This window comes from Erigeron canadensis, chromosome 4 (genome assembly GCF_010389155.1).
Source record: "Erigeron canadensis isolate Cc75 chromosome 4, C_canadensis_v1, whole genome shotgun sequence".
Taxonomy (NCBI): Eukaryota; Viridiplantae; Streptophyta; class Magnoliopsida; order Asterales; family Asteraceae; genus Erigeron; species Erigeron canadensis.
The window spans coordinates 389,174-412,928 of NC_057764.1; the positions used below are offsets into that span (position 1 = coordinate 389,174).

General features: G+C 36.6%; 2 protein-coding genes across 2 annotated transcripts; one reads left to right on the forward strand and one right to left on the reverse strand.

The window, feature by feature from the left end:
- The first annotated feature begins 13,109 nt into the window (after positions 1-13,109).
- Positions 13,110-15,069, forward strand: LOC122595280 (bidirectional sugar transporter N3-like). The gene is made up of 6 exons (XM_043767618.1): positions 13,110-13,171; positions 13,279-13,315; positions 13,476-13,689; positions 13,813-13,971; positions 14,079-14,198; positions 14,788-15,069. Exons 1-6 carry the CDS (start codon positions 13,120-13,122, stop codon positions 15,067-15,069), a joined length of 864 nt encoding a protein of 287 aa, XP_043623553.1. The 5' UTR covers positions 13,110-13,119.
- A 709-nt stretch (positions 15,070-15,778) lies between these two features.
- On the reverse strand, positions 15,779-23,242 carry LOC122595209 (serine/threonine-protein kinase PBS1-like). The gene is made up of 5 exons (XM_043767545.1): positions 22,667-23,242; positions 21,157-21,365; positions 20,493-20,682; positions 20,012-20,403; positions 15,779-16,651 (listed from the first exon to the last, which is right to left on the reverse strand). The coding sequence occupies exons 1-5, from the start codon at positions 22,839-22,841 to the stop codon at positions 16,193-16,195; spliced, it is 1,425 nt and encodes a 474-aa protein (XP_043623480.1). The 5' UTR covers positions 22,842-23,242; the 3' UTR covers positions 15,779-16,192.
- Positions 23,243-23,755: the final 513 nt, after the last annotated feature.

Genomic DNA, 23,755 nt, shown 5'->3' on the forward strand with positions numbered 1-23,755 from the left:
CCGGTACTTTACCGAGCAATACCCAGCAGAATCCTAAGCCTCAACAAAACAATCAAGGATCTGGAACCAAGTATAACCATCCAAATGCTAGGAATGAGCAAGTCAATGCTATCACAACAAGAGCAGGTAACACTTATAACTCTGCAAATGCTTTACCTAATGTTGTTACTCCTCTTGTGCAGGTTGAACAAGAAGGAACTGTGGATGAGGAGATCGAGATGGAGCCGAACCCGGCCATGAAGATTCTGGCCGTTCCATCTAAGAATGTTGAGAAACCTACTGTTGAGACACCTCCGGTGAGGCCCTACCAACCGAAGGTGCCGTTTCCTCAACGGTTGAAGCGGGGGAAGATCAAGGAGAACTTTAAGAAATTCGTTGAGTTAATTCAAAATGTTAACATTTCTGTTCCGTTAGTTGATCTCCTTGCAGGTATGCCCAACTACGCGAAGTTTCTTAAAGATCTTATTTCGGATAGGAAGAAGCTACAAGAAGACAAGACGGCGGTCATGAGTGCTGAAGTTTCGGCTATAATAAAGAACGAGATACCCCCTAAGCTTGATGATCCAGGGAGTTTTCTTATTTCTTGTTCTTTTGGTGTTGAGTTGTATAAGGCATTGGCCGATCTTGGGGCCAGCATTAATTTAATGCCTTACTCTGTTTATAAAAAGTTGTCCCTTGGTGCATTGACCCCGACCCGCATGAGCATTAGGCTTGCGGATAGATCATTCCAATATCCCATGGGGATAGCGGAAAATTTACATAATAAAGTGGGTCATTAGAATTTCCCGGTTGATTTTGTTATTCTAGAAATGGAGGCGGACATTAATGTGCCTCTAATATTAGGCCGACCATTCCTCATGACCGCGGATGCTATCATCCGGGTCAAGGCCAAGGAAATATCTCTAGGTGTCGGTGATGACCGGGCTGTTTTTAATGTAGATAAAGCTCTTAAGCATCCGTACTCATGTGATGAATCTTGTTTCAGGATCGATGTGATCGAGGAGGAAGATGCTTTGGAAAAGGAGCTTGATGTGTCATATTTTATACCATTTCCCACGTGACTTTAGAACCAATTATTCGTCATTTTGATAGTTTTATATCCAACTTTCGATGCTTTGAAGGTGTGTTGAGTGTTTTCAGGTTGGAAATTGATTAGACGAATGAATTGGTCGATTTTGATGAGTTAAGGAAGAAACGGGAGAAAGATTCGGGTGAAATCAAGCGAAAGATGAAGAAAACGAATTTTGGAAGTTGTAACTGCCGTTACATGGGTAACGGCCGTTACAGAGGTGGTTTGTGAATTCTCATGTAACTGGCAGTTAGAGAACTAACGGCCGTTAGAAATTAACTGGAGTGTAACGGCCGTTAGTGTCCTAACGCCCGTTAGTTGTCAAGTTAAAGTGTAACGGCCAGTTAGTCCAGTAACGGCCGTTACACGCGTGTTTTGTACATAGGATTAGTTAGGGTTCTGCACTTTTGGACGAATTCATAACATAATTTTCATTAGTTTTCTCATACTTAGGAATTTTTTGGAGCAAACGAGTGATTAGGGTTTCACCTACTTTCAGCTCGGGATTGTAATCATCATTGCTACCGGATTATCGTCATTCATTTGGTATAACATGATTTCCTCTCTATTTGTTTGTTCTTGTGTTTTTAATATGAATAGCTAAATCTTTAGCACCCGCTTGGGTAGTAAACATGTCATAGGGTCGAATTAATGTTGCTTGAGAATGTTGAACAAGGTTTATATGTTTAATCGAAGATCCATATTTATTTGGATTTAAGTATTGTTTTCAACTTTTATATTTATTGATTGATAATTGTAATTAGAAGTTCGGGAGAAATCTATGTCATTGTCAATTGATTTATGAAATGGTTAATCGGTCTATAATTAACCTGAAATCGTTGGAGTTCGGGAGAAATCAACGATAAAGATTAAAAACAATTATATTCATTTTGAATGTGTAGACGTCTATGATAGAGGGATCTGATTAGGCGAATAAGCAGTTCGGGAGAAAGCTTCCAAAAGATTGAATCATAAAATCAACTCAGGAACTTAATGCTTAACTGTTTAGAGGAGAAATTAAGTGCGGGAGCAATAATTATCTTTTGAGCAGTTAAAGTTTCAAGTATAACGGGAGTTCATCTTGTCTACTTTTTGAGTCGTTCAACAAATGCAAGTAATATTTAGACCCGATGATTGGCATGTGAGCTGATCCAAGTAGGTGTTCATTTCTAAATCTGTGTTAAGATTCAATCAATCAAATACTCTTTGCGATTAATCCTACGGGATTACTGACTTCCTTCACTAACCTTGCAACGTGACAATTCGGTCACAAAACCCCCCCTTTTAATCTGAATCATTTTATTGTAACAATTGCTTATTAAGTCCTTGTGTTCGACCCCGGTTTACCAAGTCAACTATATTGCATACGAACGGGTTCACTGCCCGCAAGTGTGTAGTAGTCAGTAACTAGGTATTTCGTGTTCATAAATTTAAGACTAGAAAATACACATCAGAGCTTATGGACTATTTGGATATGGAAGATGGACAAGCTGTGTTAGTTTGTAGTGAAGAAGAGCATGAGTTGGTTGAAGAAATGATGCATGAAATCATGGCTCTTAATGTTGATGAAACTCAACCGGAAGATGAATCTTTCGAAGAAATCAAAGATGATAGAAGCATCCGAGTGCCTACATCGGTTGAGAGTCCTCCCACCGATTTGGAACTCAAGCCACTTCCGGATCATTTGGAGTATGCATATTTAGAATGTACATCTTTTCTCCTCGTTGTCATTTCATCTTCCTTGATGGAGGATGAAAAATCTAGGCTTATTACCGTGTTGAAGGCCCATAAAAAGGCCTTTGCATGGAAGATTTCCGATATTCCTGGTATAAGTCCAGAATTCTGTAAGCACACAATTAATTTTGTTGATAATGTTAAACCTGTTGTGCAAAGACAACGGAGATTGAATCCAAATATGAAGGATGTTGTTAAAAAAAAAGTTTTGAAGTTATTAGATGCGGGAATCATATTCCCCATCTCGGATAGTTCATGGGTAAGTCCGGTACACTGTGTACCGAAGAAGGGTGGGATGACTGTTGTTTTAAATGACAAAAATGAATTAATTCCCACAAGAACTGTCACGGGGTGGAGGGTATGTATTGACTATCGGAAACTAAATGATGCGACCCGCAAGGATCATTTCCCATTGCCCTTTATCGATCAAATGCTCGAACGGCTCGCCGGGAATGAGTATTTTTGTTTTCTGGACGGGTTCTCCGGGTACTTCCAAATACCCATAGACCCAAAAGATCAAGAGAAGACCATCTTCACTTACCCCTATGGCACTTATGCCTATAGGAGGATGCCATTTGGTCTTTGTAATGCACCCGGGACTTTCCAACGTTGCATGAATGCCATTTTTCAGGATATGATAGAAACCTCCATGGAAGTGTTCATGGATGATTTTTCAGTTTTTGGTAGTTCATTTGAAAATTGTTTAAAAAGTCTTGACAAGATGTTGGAAAGGTGTGAACGGGCGCATTTGGTTTTGAATTGGGAAAAATGTCACTTTATGGTCAAGGAGGGTATAGTTTTGGGACATAAAGTTTCTAAGGAAGGGTTAAAGGTTGACAAAGCTAAAATTGATGTGATAAGTAAGTTACCTCCACCCACGAATGTTAAATCTATTAGAAGCTTTCTTGGTCATGTGGGGTTTTACCGTAGGTTTATAAAAGATTTTTCTAAAATCACCCGGCCTATGACCAAGTTGTTAGAGAAAGATGTCCCATTTGTTTTTGATAAAGAATGTCTTGAAGATTTCAACTTGCTTAAAGAGAGATTAACCAATGCTCCCATTATGACTCCACCCAATTGGTCTTTACCATTCGAGTTGATGTGTGATGCTAGCGATTATGCCTTAGGGGTCGTTTTAGGCCAAAGGGAGGATAAACATTTCCGCCCTATCTTGTATGCTAGCAAGACTTTAAACCCTGCCCAACAGAACTATACGGTTACCGAAAAAGAGCTGTTGGCGGTTGTATATGGTTTTGATAAATTTCGTCCCTACTTGGTCCTTAACAAGACCATTGTCTATACTGATCATTCTGCCTTGAGGTACTTGTTCTCGAAACAAGATGCCAAGCCCCGTCTAATTCATTGGGTCTTGCTTTTGCAAGAATTCGACATTGAAATTAAAGACAAGAAGGGGGCTGAGAATGTGGCAGCTGACCATCTTAGTAGGCTCGAAAATCCTCACCGTGAGGAATTACAAGAGCATGATATTAATGATGATTTTCCTGATGAGTTTTTGATGAAGATTGAAGCAGGACCTTGGTTCGCCGATATTGCTAACTATCTTAGTTCAGGTGCAATTCCGGAAGATATGTCAAAGCAAGAACGGAGGAAACTTTTTACCGAGGCTAAACATTACTTTTGGGAAAATCCATTTTTGTTTAAAATTTGTGCAGATGGGATGACAAGGAGGTGTGTGGCAGATGATGAGACACACCAGATTCTTGATGCTTGTCACCATGGGCCAACTGGTGGACATTATGGAGCATCAGTCACCGGTAAGAAAGTATATGATGCTGGATTCTTTTGGCCAACCGTGTTCAAGGAAGCACAAACTTTGGTAGAGGTTTGTGATGTGTGTCAGCGACAAGGTAATATTTCCAAACGTGATGAAATGCCTCAAAACTTTATTCCGGTATGTGAAGTTTTTGATGTTTGGGGCATAGACTTTATGGGACCTTTTCTCCCATCGAATAGGAATTTGTATATCCTTGTTGCTGTTGATTATGTTTCAAAGTGGGCCGAGGCGAAAGCCTTGCCAACGAATGATGCACGTGTTGTCATTCATTTCTTGAAAAAGCTTTTCTGTAGGTTCGGAGTGCCCAAGGCCTTAATCAGTGACCGCGGAATCCATTTCGCGAATCACCAACTCGCTAAGGTGCTAAAGAGGTACGGTGTCAACCACCGTTTTTCAACCTCATATCATCCGCAAACGAGTGGCCAAGTTGAAAACACGAATCGGGCACTAAATAGAATTCTTGAGAAGACCGTAGGAGATAAACCGAAGTCTTGGTCCACCAAGCTTGACGATGCTCTATGGGCATTTAGGACCGCATACAAGACACCAATTGGGACTACCCCATTTCGGTTGCTTTATGGAAAGACTTGTCATCTTCCTATTGAAATTGAGCATAAAGCCTTTTGGGCGCTCAAGAATTGTAATATGGACCTAGTTGAAGCCGGTGAGTTGAGGTCTATGCAATTGAATGAAGTAGATGAACTTAGGTTGTATGCTTATGATAACTCTTTGTTGTATAAGGAACGAACTAAAGTGTGGCATGACCGTAGGCTTAGAAAGAAGGATTTTAAAGCCGGAGATAAAGTCTTGTTGTTCCTTTCCAAGTACAAGTTTAAGCAACCCAAGTTGACATCTAGGTGGACCGGCCCTTTGTGATCAAACATGTTTATCCGTCTGGTTATGTGAAATTGTTTAAATGGGATGGTACTTCTTTTATTGTTAATGGTCACAGGTTAAAGCTTTACCATGTGGAGGAAGAAAGTGTGGGAGTCGTCGTTGACGAGCTTCCCTTTTTCGACATGAAGCAATGATGAAGAGTTTCGAGTCTAGCTAGAGACTCGTAAATAAATTAAGCGCTTCACGGGAGGCAACCCGTGTTTCTCGTTTTCTTATTTTTGATTATTTTGTTTATTTGTAATTGGTATTGTGTTTTAATAAGAAATTACAGGTAGAAACCGCTCACACGCGTTCCGGTAAGTCGTTTCAGAAGTAAACGACGGTAAGTGTGGGGGGGTTTTGCTGTTCAGCAGCTAGTCTTTCCTGTTTTTGAGTTGCTCCGCAGGGATGTCGTTGTCGTGCAACTTGTGTCGTTTTGAGAAAACTAAAAAAAAAAAAAAAAAGCGACCAAAGGGGGGGCTGCGTCGCAGCTTGATTGGTTGCGCCGCAGCTATATTGTCCTGTTTGAAAGTTGCGCCGCAGCTAGAAGATTGCGCCGCATCTCGGTCAAACTTAGTCAATCAGCTGAAGTTAGATAATGAGGGGATCGTGGGGTCTTTTTCACCCACATACACTTATTAACTTTTTACTTTTCCTTTTCTTTACCCTTCTTCCCCCTTGTTTTCAATAATTTCTTAATTTTTTTTTTTTTAAATCTTAATCTTCTTAATCTTTCTCTTTAATAATCATCATGACAAGAACAGGAAAGGTATGTTTTGTTTCTTTCCTAATTTATAATGTTCATGGCTAATTTCGAATTTATGTGTTTATTAGCTTTATTTGATTCTTCAAATTCGAATTTATGGTTAAAGAAGGTCGAGAACAGGGTGTAGTTGGTTGTAATTTGATAATGAGCTTTAATTAAAAGAATTAATCTAGTTAGGGTTTAATTAAAAAGTTGTTATTCTTGATTAAAGATAAACCCTAGAAGTCAAATTAGGATTTAAATTAGGATTTGTAGTTAAAAAGTTGTTTGTTCACCTGCTGCTGCTCGTCCCTGAATTCAACACAGCCAAGCTGCGCAGCAGTTCTGGGACAGAAGGGTTAAGCTGCGCCGCAACTTAGGTAGTTGCGCCACAGCTGCCCTGGTTCGTCCTCTAGCTTCGTTTTACTTCATATATATATGTATGTTGGATTGGGGTTTGATTGTTTTGATGTTTTTCTTGTATGTGTAGGACACTGCCACGTCTAGCCGTGCAGGACGAGGTAGTTCTCGGGCCTCGTCCGCCAATGCCACCCCTACCGTTGATCTCACTCCCGAAGCCGTTGCCATGGGCGTTCCAACCCATCCGTGGCTTCGTTTTCCACATCTAACTCCAGAGAACAAGAATAAATGTACCAATCGTTTGGCTACTTTATATAATAAGGACATCACTGAGCCAAAGTTCATGGAAAGCAGTATGCTGAGAAGTTTAGGTGTGAGGACTGAGGTTAGTGATTTCTTTAGTCTTAAGCATGGGGGAACCGATCCTGATGGGAATCGAATTGATCGGAACTTTAGTATGTGGTTTGATATTTTTAGTAATAGGGAGAAAGTATATAAGGAATGGTGTTTGGATTTTTACTCTACCATCTCTGTTGATGATATTGATTCAGTTAAGAGTGTGTTTGAGGGAGAGGTGATTCATTTTAGATGTGGGGGTTTGAACAGGCATATGACCATTGCAGAATTTGGGGTGTGCACGGGAATGTATACTAGGGAAATGCTAAATGATCCATTTTTCTGTAACCTTTTGAAGCATGCTGCTAGGACTACTACAGGGTTTCCTCAGGGTTCAGGGGATGCGTGAGATTATTATACTCACATCTTTGGTGGTAAGACTTGGAAGGCGGTTTGTGGGGCGAACACAATTAAGTCGCCCCTTTTGAGATTGCTCCATAAGATTCTTGTTCATTTCTTTGTCCAGAGAACTAATCACCCGGACAAATTGTATGTTGAAGATTTATGGCTGATGAGGATTTTGCATGAGGGAAATCATGTTTTGACAGCTTGTCCTCCGTATGTGCTTGCTAAGCACATGAGAACAAAGGGGGTAAAAGACTCGGGGTTGGTTTGTGGCCACTTTGTCACAAAAATTGTTCACATTTTCAGCTGGAAGATAACAGGGTGAATATAGGTTTTAATTTGAATTGGAAAATTATGAAAACATTTACCTTTACAGAATTGACTCGTTTTGAATTGCTTCGCCCGAGAAAGAGCAGGAATGATAATTACCAATTGATTGCTTATGATGAAGGTGACCAGGAAGAAGATGAAGGGGATGATCAGGAGGCAAGTGATGATGATGAGGAGATGGCTGATGCACCTGAGCAGCAGCCCGAGCCTGCACGACGCCCTAAGCGTCGTGCTACCACTTCTACCGCAGGAGCATCTCCTTCCTTCACAGCTCCTGCAGGGTTTAGTTAATCAGATGTTGACATCCCAGCAGCAGTTCCAGAATGATATGGCTGGATTTCAGACGAGGATGGATGATTTTCGACATAAGGTGGGCGATGATTTGACTTATATTGGTTCTAGTTTGGGGAGAGTGGTTTATGACTCTCGACATTATCAGCCTATGTTAGAAGCTCAGTTTACCGGCCAGGAGTATCACCCACCCACAGTCATTCCAGCGTATGATCCACCGAGTATTTTTATTCCTCAGCAGAGGGTTGGTGGTGGATTCTATTTTCCACCAGAGTGCCAGTTCGAGGTGCCACCTCGCCACGATCCTGGTGCATTAGGGCTGGATATGCCGGTCTGTTTTGGTAATTATGCAGGGACGGATGCTGGAGAGACAGGCGCTGCGGAACCTACTTTTGCTGAGCAAGTTGTAGGATCCTTGTTTGATGTGGGTAACATTCCTGGTTACCGTCCTTACCCACCTCAGTGATCCACTTTTGGGATGACGATGGCAGCCGTCAGTTGTTTATTAGATGGCTTGTATCAATTGTGTAAACAATTCCATTTTCCGTACTTTCTTTTGTTTTCTTGTTTGGTTTGTATCCACCCTGCGGGGTGATGGACATCGTATTTTATTTCCATTTCCATTGAATAATTAGGGTAGGATGATGGCATGCTTAACGATATTATGATTATTATGTTGCTTTTGTTGTGTGTTCATGTGTGACAGCAAGGTTGTCATATGCATATTCTAGCAGTAAGTTCAGCGCCATATTTGTTGATTGGTATGTTTGATGCACACATAACTCTCGCACTTTCCGTTTTGGTACGAGTTGTTTATCCCGCCAACCAAAGTGTCCTTCCTATTTCGGAAGTGCCATTTGTGACACGGGGTCGATAACTTGTTTCAAAACGGAATGTGTCCTTATTCCGGTATATGCTCTTATTTTTCTATGTCGCTTACCCCTATTTACTTTTGTTTGACCGATATGGACATTGAGGGCATTGTCCATCTTAAGTGTGGGGGGTGGCAAATAGGTTTAAGCTACCAGGTATATCACTTTTGTTGTTTTGTCATTGCGATTTCTATTGTTTTTGTTGATATGTCCCTCTCGTAGGCCTTTGGATTTTATCTAGGGGCATGAGTTTCTATTTTGAACTCTTAACTGTGATGTGCATGTTTGAAACTGGTGCTATCAATTTGGCGGGATAATAGAAGTTGATATGATTTTTAAACTTGAGTTGAACTTGTCCTTGTGGTAAATTGCTTTTGACACTTAATTCATTATTTATTAAGCAATTTTACTACCACATTTTTCCTTGACAAAAAAAAAAAAAAAATTTTAATTGGCGAAGTGTGTCCTGAACGGTTATTTGGCTAGTCCTCAGGATTGATAACATTACTTACATGCTTATATATATATCCAAAACACCAAATTGTGAGATTTCATCATGTCACATATAGTTGTTCAGGTAACGGTTTTGGTTTGTTTGCCTTGTAAATACGTCCCTCTCTTAGGCTCTTGGATTTATTCGGGAGTAAGGGTATTCATTTTTGATGCCTTGCACTAGGATGTGCGTGTTTGAGGTATTTCTAAGCCATTTCCGGGTTCTTTTCTAGATAAGAGTGTGCTGGTGATGTGTTGATTCTAGAACTTGGCCTGGTGATCGTGACGAGTACATTGGATGATGAATTGGCATATAGGTTTGACCATACTTTTTCTTTCTTTCGTTTCTTTGTTCTTTTGTATATCTATAATCACCTATACAACCTTATACACATATTTATACTTGTATATATACACATATACATCCCTTGTAATTTAGCTTTTCACCCTTGTATAAATCCACCCCTTCATGTAAACTTCACCTATTTATACTTAACTATACCGTTAGTCTAATCTGGGGGCCATTGATTGTCATGGTTGTTTGAATGATTTGGGAGATTTTTAGTGGGTTGATTTGTGGAATATTCTTGTCTATGAGAATACGTAAACGGGTTAAGTTATTGAAGATTATCTTGGATTGCTCAGACAAAGAATGTGAAGAGTTATAGACACGTTCATCATTGTAAGAGAGTATTTACTAGTAGAGTAAAAATGGTTCAAAAGAATAAAGAACATGAAAAACAGAAAATAAAAAAAAAAGGAACTTGGGCTACTAGTAGGTATTTCTCATTTTTAAATGTCTAGAAAGTTGTTGTATCATTATTTATGAAAGATTTGGTTGATAATAAGTTGTTTGAGGTTGATACACCACAATGGTGTCGGGTTTTGCTTGATACTTAAAGGTGTGTTCGCGGGATAGCATCTTATAGGTTGGTGGTTTGTTGGCAATCAATGGTATGGGTTTGGTTAGACTATTTTGTACATTTCTCACATATACCTTATACTTTTGATTCTTATCCTTCACTTGTAACCTATAACTTCCCATTTTCCATTGTAAATACCCATAAATACATAGCCTTAGTTTAAATACACAACCACCCTCTATGCCTATTTTGACGATGTACTTGATCCTTGCGCCTTAACGGGGGAGTGACGATCCTAGCTCAAGCCTATGGTAAAAAAAGTATACATCACAACTCAGCTATGAGTGATTCTTCATATATTCAACCCCGAAAGTAAGTTGTTGGAGTAGAATGATATTGGTAGGATCGTCTGTTTCATTTATGCTTAGTTGATTATCGTGGCTTACGGATTGTTCAGGTATTGTCAAACATTTCGAGTTTTCATTTAAGATTAAAACTGCTTCACCCACCTTTTGTCATTTGACATGCTTGGTGTTGCTGCTTTTTGATACTTGTCACTTGTTTGATAGTGTGATTGTCAAGGAATGTTTCATTTAAAGTTTGGATTTGCTTGAGGACAAGCAAAGCTTAAGTGTGGGGGGATTTGATATGTCGTATTTTATACCCATTTCTCACGGTTTATATAGTTAAGTTAGCATGTTTAATGAGTCGTTTTCGTATACAATTTGTGCGTTTATGGTATGTGTTAGTGTTTCAGGTTATTAGCAGATACTTGAGCGTATTTCTGAAGAAAACGACATTCTTGAAGTGAAATAAGTGCTTACGGATGATTACCGGGTCGTTTGGATGAAGTTTGGTGAAAGTCAACAAAAGTCAAACCTGGAATCAAGTGAGCTGCGCAGCAGCTGTGAAATAGAAGGCTTAAGCTGCGCAGCAGCTCATCCAGTGGTGTCCCATTCGAAGTCAATAAAAGTCAAAAGTCAACAGCAGTCAAAGTGAGGTGCGCCGCAGCTTATAAGCTGCCACGCAGCTTAAGGACGTTTCTCCATAGAATTTTTGGAAACATATAAATAGCTTGTTTTTCATTCCAAAACCCTATCTCATACTTTCCAGCCGTTTTGAAGACCTTTTGAGGAGACTGTTGATCAGATTTATCATCCTGGAAGATCGATATTACGATTGGATTATTCTCGTTATTTCCGTTCAATTCTTTGTATTCGGTAACGATGAATTCTTTCTATTTGATTTGTTATTCGTATTTTAATATGAGTGGCTAATCGTCTCTTCATCCATCTTGATGGAGTGAGACATTATATAAGGATTGCACAATATTTATTAATTCAAGTGATTTGATTTAACGTTTTGTCGTAATCTCAATCTATTAATTCTTTGTTATTCGATTATTGATTGCGGATAATTTGTGCTCATTGGTTAGTGATGACTATGATTTGGGTATAAGTTATTTTGATTGCTTAGTTAGAAGCAATTGGTTCTATGACGGGTACGGTAGAGGGTAATCGATATTTGATAAGAATTAACGGGTTGACGGTTGGGTACAATCGATAGGCAAACTTGTTATCTGAAATGACCAAGACCATTGTTTAACTAGGGAAGTTATAAAAAGGCGTCTCGGGGTACCGGTCTTAATAATGAAACTAGTTTATACAAGAGAGTCGAATAAGTTGTTAACTTGACGGGTACGGGGTTGGCGATTAATTTGAGTCTCGGTCATTTAATCACTAAACTGAATTTGAACTTCATCAAATGTGCACACTCTAATTTTAGTACAATATAATATTTTACAATTTAAATGATATAATTGTAATTTGTTTTCTAAAAGTAAGAAAAAATAAGTAGAAAAATAACGACAAACGTTAAATTCATTGTCATAGGATTATTATTTGAAAGTCATTGGTCGCCGAAAAATTTATTTTGAGATATATTTCTTCATTTAGAGAATAGAAAACTTGAATTGTCAGGATTTTTAATAGAAAGAATGAAAAGAGGTTTAAGAAAAAGTTTTCTGTATGTAAATGTGTAATACATTATTAGTGTAGCTGTTTGTGGAAAAATTATTTTCTTTCAAATTATTATATAAATTTGTCACAAACAACTAATTATGGTAATCATTATAGTTATGTAGAAAAGATAGCTAATTATTTCCTAAAAAGGGGTTTCTTACATTATGATCGAATACGTTTTCATTTAATAAGACCTTGCCCGACACGTGTGGTCATTATTTATTAAAGAGAACCGGTATTTTTTAATATGAGTGTTACACCTGGTATGCGGAACAAACTCTTTTTAGGGTTTATTTTCTATTCTCGATCTAGGGTCCATTTTTTTTTTACATTCTCGGATATATACGACTCTTATAAGTATGACACAACTTTTAAAACTGCCCTCTCCCAAAAAGATTTAGCTCCGTCTCTGGTCATATCATAGGAGGTTCAAGATAAAAGACAGTTAATACATATTGTATGGTAAACATTAATTGAAGTTTAATTTAACTACGATGAATTTGATCGAATGTAACATATGCAGACAGGCTTGTTGGGAGATGACTTAAGATTTGTCTAAAAAAAGGATAGGAAGATAGAAGGTGAGAGACGCAAGATGAGTAAAAAGGTAATTACTAGTTGTTGAGTGTATGAGTTTATGATACGCCATTACCTAAATCACTCGCCCCTACGACAAAGCACATTCCTCTGTCATCAATCGATGATTCACTTCGCGCGTATAAATACATCACTAGCATAACACCTCTCTTTCATCAATTCATTGATTAGCTAGCTAGATAGATATTACGTACATGATCGATTGTACGTACGTTTTGTTAGAGTCGACGTCAGAAGTGTAGTACGTTAGCGCAAGCTAGATAGATAGAGGCTTCAGGTTTCCATTCCCACCCTAAACGGCCAGCATTATTGACTAGTACTGATTTGTGCAAAATGGAACTTTTTGATGTTCACCAGCCTCTGGTTTTTGTATTTGGCCTTCTAGGTACGTACGTACATAATTAAGGCCTTCCTATATATATATATTCATTTAGCTTTTGATCGAGAGAGATCGATTGTCTTATCATATCTGGCTAGTTTCTCCATATGCAGGTAACATTATTTCCACCGGGGTCTACTTTGCTCCATTGTAAGTCTAATAATATACACTCGATCGATCTGTACAAATTAACTAGCTAGCTAGTTACTTTTTACGGATTAATTAGCTAGCGATATACATATATATTGAATTGTTGAGTATAAGATTATTAGATATTGGTATATATATACTTTGATTTGATGATGGTCAGGCCAACATTTATTGAAATATGCAAGAAGAAATCTACAATGGGGTTCCAGTCATTGCCGTACGTGGTGTCACTGTTTAGCGCATTGCTTTGGTTGTTCTACGCCTTCATCAAAGGAGATGACACGTTCCTACTCAAATCCATTAACACCCTTGGTACCGTCATTGAGTCCGTTTACATCATGATTTTCCTCTTCTACGCTACCCCCGATACCAGGGTACATACCTTTTCCATATTTAATTAACTAATACGAGTAATGAAGTACGTACGAGTAGTAATTAATTAGCTAGATGGAGTTGATATATATATACATTATGCATGTGTTAATTTGTGTGTGTAGAAGCAAACATTTAAAAGTCTGGCTGCCGTCATGGTTCTATGCCTCTGTATTTCTCTTGGGACGTTGTTGCCATTGAGAGGACATACAAGGGTGCTAGTCGTTGGGTGGATTTGTGTGGGGATATCTGTGTGTGTATTTGCAGCACCTCTCACTATTGTGGTGAGTCATCGTACCTACATATCTACGTACCTTAGTTAGTTCATTTAATTGGTTAATCAGGTATTTGCAGCACCTCGATCCCCCTGATGTGTAAATTTTATTGACAGTTTCAAGTTGTGAGAACAAAAAGTGTTGAGTTCATGCCATTGTCCTTATCATGTTTCCTGACTCTAAGTGCGGTTATGTGGTTCGCTTATGGGATGTCCATCAAGGATATATGCGTTACGGTAAATATATATACCTCTATCCCTATATATATGTATATATATCAACATATATATACATATATTATGAACACTCTTAAAATAAGAATGGTGAGAATAGTTAAAAACATCATTTTGATGCATTAAAAATCCATAAAACTAACATAATGCATTTAAGTGTTTAACAACACATTGATCCGTCAAAATCGAAAAAAATCATGTATTTTGTTGGATGCATCGTTTTGATGAATATATATACAGTATTATATATATATATATATATATATATATATAAAAGTTCATATGAGAACCGTTTGAATCGGAAGAACCATAAAAACTTTTAAATTATAACTTGATGGTCATATATTCATATATGAACATATTAAATTATACTTTGAAATTACCTATGTTCTCACATGAACCTATATATATGTTTAATGCCTTAATTTCATTTTCTAAGATAAAAAGAAAGCAAAACAGAACGTTTGAACAACTATCTTCAAAGTTTAGTTGATTAGGTGGAGTAACTTATAGTTGTCGAAGAAGAGGTTGTGTAATTAGTAAATAATAGTTCAAGTTTGTTGAATGCACATGTGTATGTTTTGTTTTGTAGGTGCCAAACATACTAGGATTTCTATTGGGAGTGCTTCAAATGGGACTATATGGATATTATAGAAACGCAAGCATCTCTCCCGATAATGAGAAAAACACAAATAATAATAATAATAATACTAATAATGCCAAACCCAAGCTGCAGGAACACATTATAAACCTCACTACCATTTTATCAAACTCGGAAGTGTATCCAGTGGATTCCTCATCATCAGGGCGTAGCAGCGATGATGAAAAGGAAATTAGCACAGGTGATCGGGTGGCCAATGTGCGTGGATTATAAGTTACGAGGGCGTACGTGTGAGGTTTAATTAGCTGATCGAACCTATGTAGGTACGTACGTTTGGTTGTTGATTTGGATTTTGAGGGATCGAGAGATATAATATGATTTTCGTTCCACACGCGATAGTATTATTAGCACTAGCAGTACTGTAGGTTGGTTTAGATTTATTATAATGCGGCATCGATCTATATATCATTTTCTCGATTTCAATAACGACGTATGTACACCGGCCCGCCCAAAAATTAAAGCTACTTAATTAGCCCCTCTAACCGATAGATCGATGATGGATAGATCCAAAAGTCAGTTTTTAGACTCCCTTCTCAAGTCGGTTGCCGACTCTATATTTGTATTTATTTTACTTGTGGCCTTGTGGGCGTCTTTCTTTTCTTATTATATACATATACTGTATTGTAACTCACTTGGAAGAAATCTATACTTTCTAATGTGTTTTTTAATCAAAATATAAGCTTTTGGTTTTCGACCATTACTTAGAGATAAAAATGCTAATGTCTTTCCAATGAAAATGTTGGATAATTGATAACACGAACAAACAAATATCGATCGATCAGCATATTTGTATGATGATGATGCCAAATGAAGTGTGAACTGTACCTCAAGACAGACAGATAGACAGACGGTTGTTGGCCTGTTACACGGGTAGGTGGTAACCAAAATATGTTTTCTACAATAATACCAATAATAAAAAAACTAAAGAAAAACACTAAAGTCATGTCTCGATGTAATAATCAATCTATAATATAATCTAGTTACAAAAAGACCACTATCATATAATTGCTTGATTTTAGTGATCCCGGTAAAGTACTGCATACAGTATTTTGTTCTTCATATTTGCTGAACTCACCGATAAATACAAAAGAAGCTATTGAATGTTTATGTTACACAAGAAAATTAAAAAGTCAAACCACAAAGGACTCCCGTAAAGAAAATCAAGAATCCACCTTTACAATTCACAGAACTAACCTTAATATTTGTTTCATCTCCTCTTTTATCCATAGAAACCAATTCGAGTATTTGCATCCAAGAGAGGTTTCCATTTCCCAATCAGCAAATCAAATATGAGCCAAAAGAAAGGGAAATTAGACAGTGCTACATAAACTTACTGCTAACCATTGTTGGCTTCAAAGATGCCTTGAGCACTTTGTCTTCGTTTTTCAACCCACATTTTTGCTTCTGCAACAGCCCTTTCTCTTTCAAGATCCTTGTTGAGCATCTTTGCGGTTTCTTTAGGAGACTCTTCTTTCTCTGATCCATCCAAATCCCATCTGCTACGACCTGATCCTCCCCCTTCTTCGTTTCTTGAAATTCTTCCATTTCTTTCAGCTTTTGGTCTCTCTTTGTTAACGATATTAGCAGGAGCCGTGGTAGGATCATATCCCTGGTTTGCAAGATAAGACAACGCAGTGACCACATCTCCAATGAGAGGCCGTGCAGCAGCCTGTTCTTGAATACACATGGATGCAACAGCTAAGGCCTGGTATAGCCCCCTCATGGGGTAACGACCTTCTAGCCTTGGATCCACCAATGATGTGAACTTTCTTCTGTCATTAAACAGAGGTCGTGCCTACAAATGCAATCACATAATAAATCATCAGTGCAAAATCTCATGTCTCAAAGAATTAGATGACTCCTGATCCGATTCAAACTATAATGATTTTTACTCTATAATATATATATATATATATATATATCTTTCCAGTTACTGCACAAAACTTACTCATAGCAACACTGAAAAATGTTTGTCATAACATAAGTATGTTCTCATCAAATTACAAACAGGTGTACATTATGATCTGTCACTACACAAACCTATTAGCAACGTCAAAATGCTTCATTATTTTTTTCGAAAATTCAGTCGGTATACGACATCAGGGAAACCTCACCATAAAATGGTGAAGCCTTGCACGTACTCTAGACAACGAGATGTTGACCATGGACCGTTACAAGTATTCAGAGGGAAAAACCCCAAGTCTTGCCACAATCCCTAAGAATCGAACTCAAGACCTTGAGTAAAATGCTTCATGGTATCATTATACCTTGAGTAAACGACATAAATCGTCCCTGTGGTTTATCAAAACAATAACGTTTCGTCCTTTCTAATCAAAAAAATGACAGTCCTAGTCCTTTATAGGAGGATAAGGTTCGTGTTTGGTCCTTTGACCAGTTGACCGTCATCTCTTCCCCGTTAAACCCCTCATGTGCCTCTCACGTGAGGGGTACTTACGTCATTTTTCCAGATTTTAATAAACATTTCTTCTTTTATAACCTGAACTTTATATCTATTAATCCATATCTCTATATACATCACCACCATCTTCGAATCAATCAATCCATATAAATATAAGTAAATATATATATATATATATATAGTAACATTCCGGTGAGAACACTTTTAAAATAAAAACGGTGAGAACACTTAAAAACATCATTTTGATGCATTAAAAGTCCATAAAACTAACATAGTGCTTAACTAATTATCATTATTTAAGTGTTTAACAACGCATTGACCCGTCAAAATCGAAAAAATCACGTTTTTTTTTTGTGCATCCATCTTTGATGGATATTCATCAATATGATGCATCCAACAAAAAACGAGATTTTTTCGATTTTGACGGATCAATGTGTTGTTAAACACTTAAATAATGATAATTAGTTATGCACTATGTTAGTTTTATGGACAACTTTCCAGTGAGAACAAGTTTAAAATAAGAACGGTGAGAACAGGGGGTAAAAGAGGAAATTTAACGTGGAATGGATTTTTTATTAAAACTTTTATTTTTCTATTAATTTGAAAATGTAACCACTATTATTGATAGTTATTTGTACGTAGGGAAGAAAACTTCCATCTCATTCTAAATAGATTGCAATTAAATTAAGCACATCAATTTTTTAAATAACAAAATTTATATAATTAGTTGTTTCATCTTTTTTAATTTTATAGATTAAATTTATGGATGCGCAAAAATATAAATTATAAATAATGGATGCATAAAATTATAAACTATAAATTATGGATGCATAAGGTTTTACATACACATACAATAGAGGATGCATCAAATTTATGGATGCACAAATTATAATTATAAATAATGGATGCATAAAGTTTTACAAATACATGCACAATGGTGGATGCACCAAATCATATATATATATATATATATACATAAAAATCTTAAGACAAACAATTTTATAAATACAATATTTTTTGTAATAAATCATGGATGCCTCAAATATTTATATATGTAAAAGATGGATGCATCAAATTTGTAATATACAGCAAATACAAACGAATGTAGAATTCTATCAAGTAAAAGCCAAATTGATAATTAACTAAATGCAAAATTATAGATAGCAAACAACATGAGTGGCGGTTACATTCTTTTTTACGTGTAAACATTCTTTTCCATTAATGCCCTTTTTGCCTTTTATTTAAATTAAAATATTATTCAATTAATCTCAACCATAGATCATAGTATCCTAAGGCACAAAACTGTTCTTATTCTAATTTAGTTCTCATTGGATGGCTCCACTATATATATATATATGCATATTAAACCCACCATCTATCGAAATCTAAAAACCTTACCAAGTGAAAAACATATACAATTATACATACAAAGAGATTACAACTGCAGCCGGAGATTTCAACAGGCACGACGACCACCACCAATCGGAGATAATAAATTTAACAAAAAGACCACAAAAGAAGATGATCTGCCTCCGTCATCATCCTCATCGGCAACAACAGATCCAAAACCCAGATAGATGATAATCCAACACCCCACTCCCGTCACCTCTCCGGCAACGGTTGCCAGTACAACTAATAATCATCAATATCAAAATCAAAGGGACGATTTTGTATTGGTTTCCAGATCTTATTGTTAAATCTTGGTGATATATACGATGGCCGGAAATACATACGTCTAAATTGGACGGCGGTGGGTTTTTATTACCGAGACCCAGATGACCAAATGCTCCCAAAACCCTTTTCTTTTACTTCATCTTGTTGGTACGGATTGCGTTTTTAAATTTCATTGTTTTGTTTTGTTTGTGCACTAACAGCCCAAAGGCACACAATTAATTTTTACAAGATTTGGTTGTGATAATGCTTATTGGGTTATATGTTCAGATTTATGCCACATGAGATTCATGGCTTATTTGGTTTTATAATATGTTATGGTTTCTTGTTGGAATTTTTGGGATATAATTGTAGTCATCATGAAAATGGATTTTATTAACTTAAGGTTTAAATTTGGAGTTCCAAATTGGCTTTATCGATTTCAAGATTCAGATTGATGTTGTTTTTATTATTATTGTTGTTATTGTTAATAGATTTCTGGAAATGTAGAGCCACAAGAACAAGAAGGTATTTAAAACAAATGACTAGTCAAAGGGGAAAAAATGACATGAGGCACGTGAGGGATTTAACGGAGAAGAGATGACGGTCAACTTGTCAAAGGACTAAACACGAACATTATCCTCCTATAAAGGACTGCCAATGATGTTTTTGATTAGAAAGGACGAATCGTGATTGTTTTGATAAACCACAGGGACGATTTGTGTCGTTTACTCTTATACCTTGCAAAAAGATGTGCTTTAGTACACACACACATTGGGGTTTGCTGCTGAAGTTTTCTGCACAAGATTCTTTTTATCTTTTTAATTATTAATAATGTTCAAAAAGGTATTTACACGATAAATTTTGAATAAAGGTTTACTTAGCAACTTCGTTTGAAAGTTGACTTTGGACCTTTTAATTTGATGCATATGCACAAGGGAAGAATCGAGCTTATACAATCGTGTGCCTATAAGAGCTGAGCCCTAACAACTTATCATGAAAATATCACAGTATCTAAGCCAACTATTCCGAGTAGTCTACAAACTCTGACCTGTAAGAAATGACAAATAAAAATGAAGGAATTACCCATGTGACAAGGTTCTGCTGTCCATGTGGTTGAGTGCTGTCAATGGCTTTGCGACCAGTAAGCAGCTCTAAAAACACGACACCAAAACTGTACACATCGGACTTGACGGTTAGTTGTCCAGTCATGGCATACTCTGGAGCACAATAACCGTACGTGCCCATAACCCTCGTAGAAACATGAGACTTGTCCCCAGTAGGGCCCAGTTTTGCAAGCCCAAAGTCAGAGAGCTTCGGCTCAAATCCCTCATCCAACAAAATGTTGGATGACTTGAAGTCCCTGTAAATCACAGGAGGGTTAGCCTTATCATGAAGAAACTCTAAACCTTTGGCTGCACCAGCCGCTATCTTCATTCGTGTATTCCAATCTAATGGGTCTCTATCAGGGGGAACATCTGCAGACAGTTTATTACTTTCTTAGGCTACTGGGTTTTTATGTTAAATAATAAAAAATATAGCATGTTTGCAAGATTAGAAATGTTACCATGAAGGTGATCTTCCAGTGATCCCAATGCCATAAATTCGTACACGAGAAGTCTTTGGTCACCATCAGCACAGTAACCAATCAAATTCACTAGGTTTGGATGATGTAATAGGCTAAGCATAAGAACTTCCACTAGAAACTCCCGGTTACCTTGGAGCCCATTTCTATCTAGTTGTTTAACAGCTACGACCTGTCCAAAACAACCTGAGAAATTAACTAAAGAACAAAACTTAAGAAATGGAAATTTGGCAGTCACCAATCACAATGTAATCCTTTACAAGACTACTTGGACAATGCGCTACTTGGTCCAAGATAGATACTAACAATAAAGGATTATAATTGCATTTATCAAGAAGAATTACATTTGCTACAACACTGGACAGCCACTAGTTATCAACAAACATAAACATAATGTAATTAGGGTTTCTCATGAAATCATGTCATGTGTAATCATTAACTTAACTAAAGATACACTAGATAATTATAAATAGGCTAATTACATAATTAACTTTATATTACTGTTTCAATTTAAAAATATGAAACAACTCCTAGTGTTATTTGATTAAAATTTCCAAACTTTATGATTTTCGTTTCAAAGCAAAAGAAATATGACAGCATAAATTCTGAATATAATATATTACTAGATATACATATAACTATATACCTGACCGGTGTTGTGAAGACGTCCTCTATATACACAACCAAAGCCCCCCTCCCCTAAGAAGCAATCAGGGGTAAAATTATTAGTTGCGGCTGCAAGTTCACGGAAGGTGAAGGTTTGAGCAGCAATCTGTCCATCTGGTGAATCCTTGGTGGTGGTTAATGCCTCCCTCCTTAAGCTGGTACTGTTTCTAGTCTTAAGTCTATCAACTCCTGACGAATTCAATAAACGGGATAAGTAAATGAGAGGATACCTATCTAAATACAAAAAAACAGCTCTAGAATGGAAGTGGATCTGATAATAGATGGGATGTTTTAGGATTGCTAGCGGTTTAAATTGTGCTTGGAAAATATAAGCAAGTTAAAAAAAGAGCGCTTATTTCTATTAACCCACACACCCTCCCTACCGATTAATTACAGTATGTTATACTACTAGTAGCTGTATAATAAGTCATGCGTGATGAGGTAGATATATATATCTACACACACAGGGGGAAGTTACGGTGCGAAGAGTGTTGAAATGCGAAACGTGTTAAAAAAACCCATCACCACATCTCACTTCTTCACCCCACCACCATCACGACCGGCCTTCTTCCCTTGCCGCCTGGCACCACCACAACCAACTACGTTCATAATAGCCACGCTATAGCAGTTACGGTCCCCAAGCAAAATAACGGTCAAAATAGTGGTCCCGCTATTATCAATGGTATTTGATATCGGTGCTATAGCGATCCAAATAGCAGTGCTATAGCCTTTTTTTTTTATTATTTTAATTTTTGGCCTAAACTTAAAGAAACACTATCTTTTGCAAGTATTAACATTAATGATTCAAAAACTAACACTTTTAAGCTTGACCTTGATATTTCTATTAAGTTCTAATTATTATATATTTATTATTATGATATATACACACATATATTATATGGGGAAGTGAATAAGAGGTTGTCTAACATCTAAGCTTATATGTGAAACTTCGCACATCCTGATACTTTAATCTGTCAAAAACATGGGGCCTAAATCACTTATCTTTTTTATAAATATTTTATAAAATTAGTATATATGAGACCCTTATTTCGAGAACTTTTTTTAGAAGAACCGTGATAACTCCTAAATTATGTATTGAATTACATGTTTGTAAAGTTCATTCACATGTGAAACGTTATAGAAAGGTATGTTGTAGAATAAAAAAATTTTCAAAACCTTATACATAGATATAGATATTAATATTGCATAATATTATAATTACAGTTATCCCACCGTCAGAAACTGTGATCGAAGCGGGCTGCTCCCTGATAGCATTAATATGGGCTGGCTGGTGGAGGTAATCGGTCATAGGGGGCGATGGATGGGTTATAGGAGGTGATTGGTGATGGGGTGATCTACCTACGGGTGGCGCGCTCAGCCGCCATGGATGGATGTACTAACATACAACTTAACCATCAGTGACATACATAATTAACTAGTAAGATGTATGTTACTGTATAAACAAAGAAAGAAGATGGAAGATGACATACCAGAAGAAGCTAATCTGGAAACATTATTACTAGCAGTAGTACAAGAAGCAGATGATGATGATGATGATGTTGTCTTCTTCGTCTTTGATGATTGATTAGTATTATTATTATAATTATTCAATTTCTCTTCTTCTTGGGGTGAATAATCAAAACAACAGGGAAAACAACCGCCCATTTTTTATTCCCCTTTCACCTAATTACTCTTCCTCCAATATCCAACCAAAGAACAAGATGGGGAACTGGTTTTATTTAAATTATGATCCGATCAATCAATCAATATACATACATCCATACAACAAAAACAGCAATATCATAATTAATTAATTGCTTTATTATATACGGACGAATATATAATTATAAAGATATATTACTACTAGTACAGTAATAATTTGTTATTGTTTTAGTTGATAAATAATGAGTAGTAGTAATCAATTAAAGAGATATAAAATACTGATGATGATGACTTTGTTGTAGCGTCAACCGTTTCCTGACGGTTTACAATCAAACAAACCAAAGCCGGCAAGCTTTCCCCTTTCCTCTTCCTTTCCCCCACTTTCATTCAGTATATTTTTATTCTTTTCTTTTTAACCCTATATGGCTAATTAGCTATATCCATTCTAATATAATTATCTTTTGGAAAATTACGGTTTTTTTATATGGGCTCATTATCATTTTTAACCATGTAACTCAAAAGGTTAAAAAAAAAAAAAAAACTCCTCCAAATAGGACTTTTTAGTTTTTATGCAACTTTTGCAACCGTGGTTAACTTCATTATTTTTTCTTTTCGTATTATGTTTTAGAATATAAATTTTTTAAGTTTATTTTCAACATCTACCAATAAATTAAAACAAGATTGACATATTTTGAAAACGACACATGACTTAATCCCTGATCGACACATATCCTTTTAATTTATTTATTTTGTTAAATTATCTTTTTTAGCTGTATATAAATTCAATTTTTTTATTAGATTTAGAATTAAACTCTAACTATTGACTTATTAATACAAAAGACATATAACCTTATTTAATTGATCGTTTACTCATTAAAAAATTGTCTCTTTTTATTTCTCAATCCTTCAACTCCAAT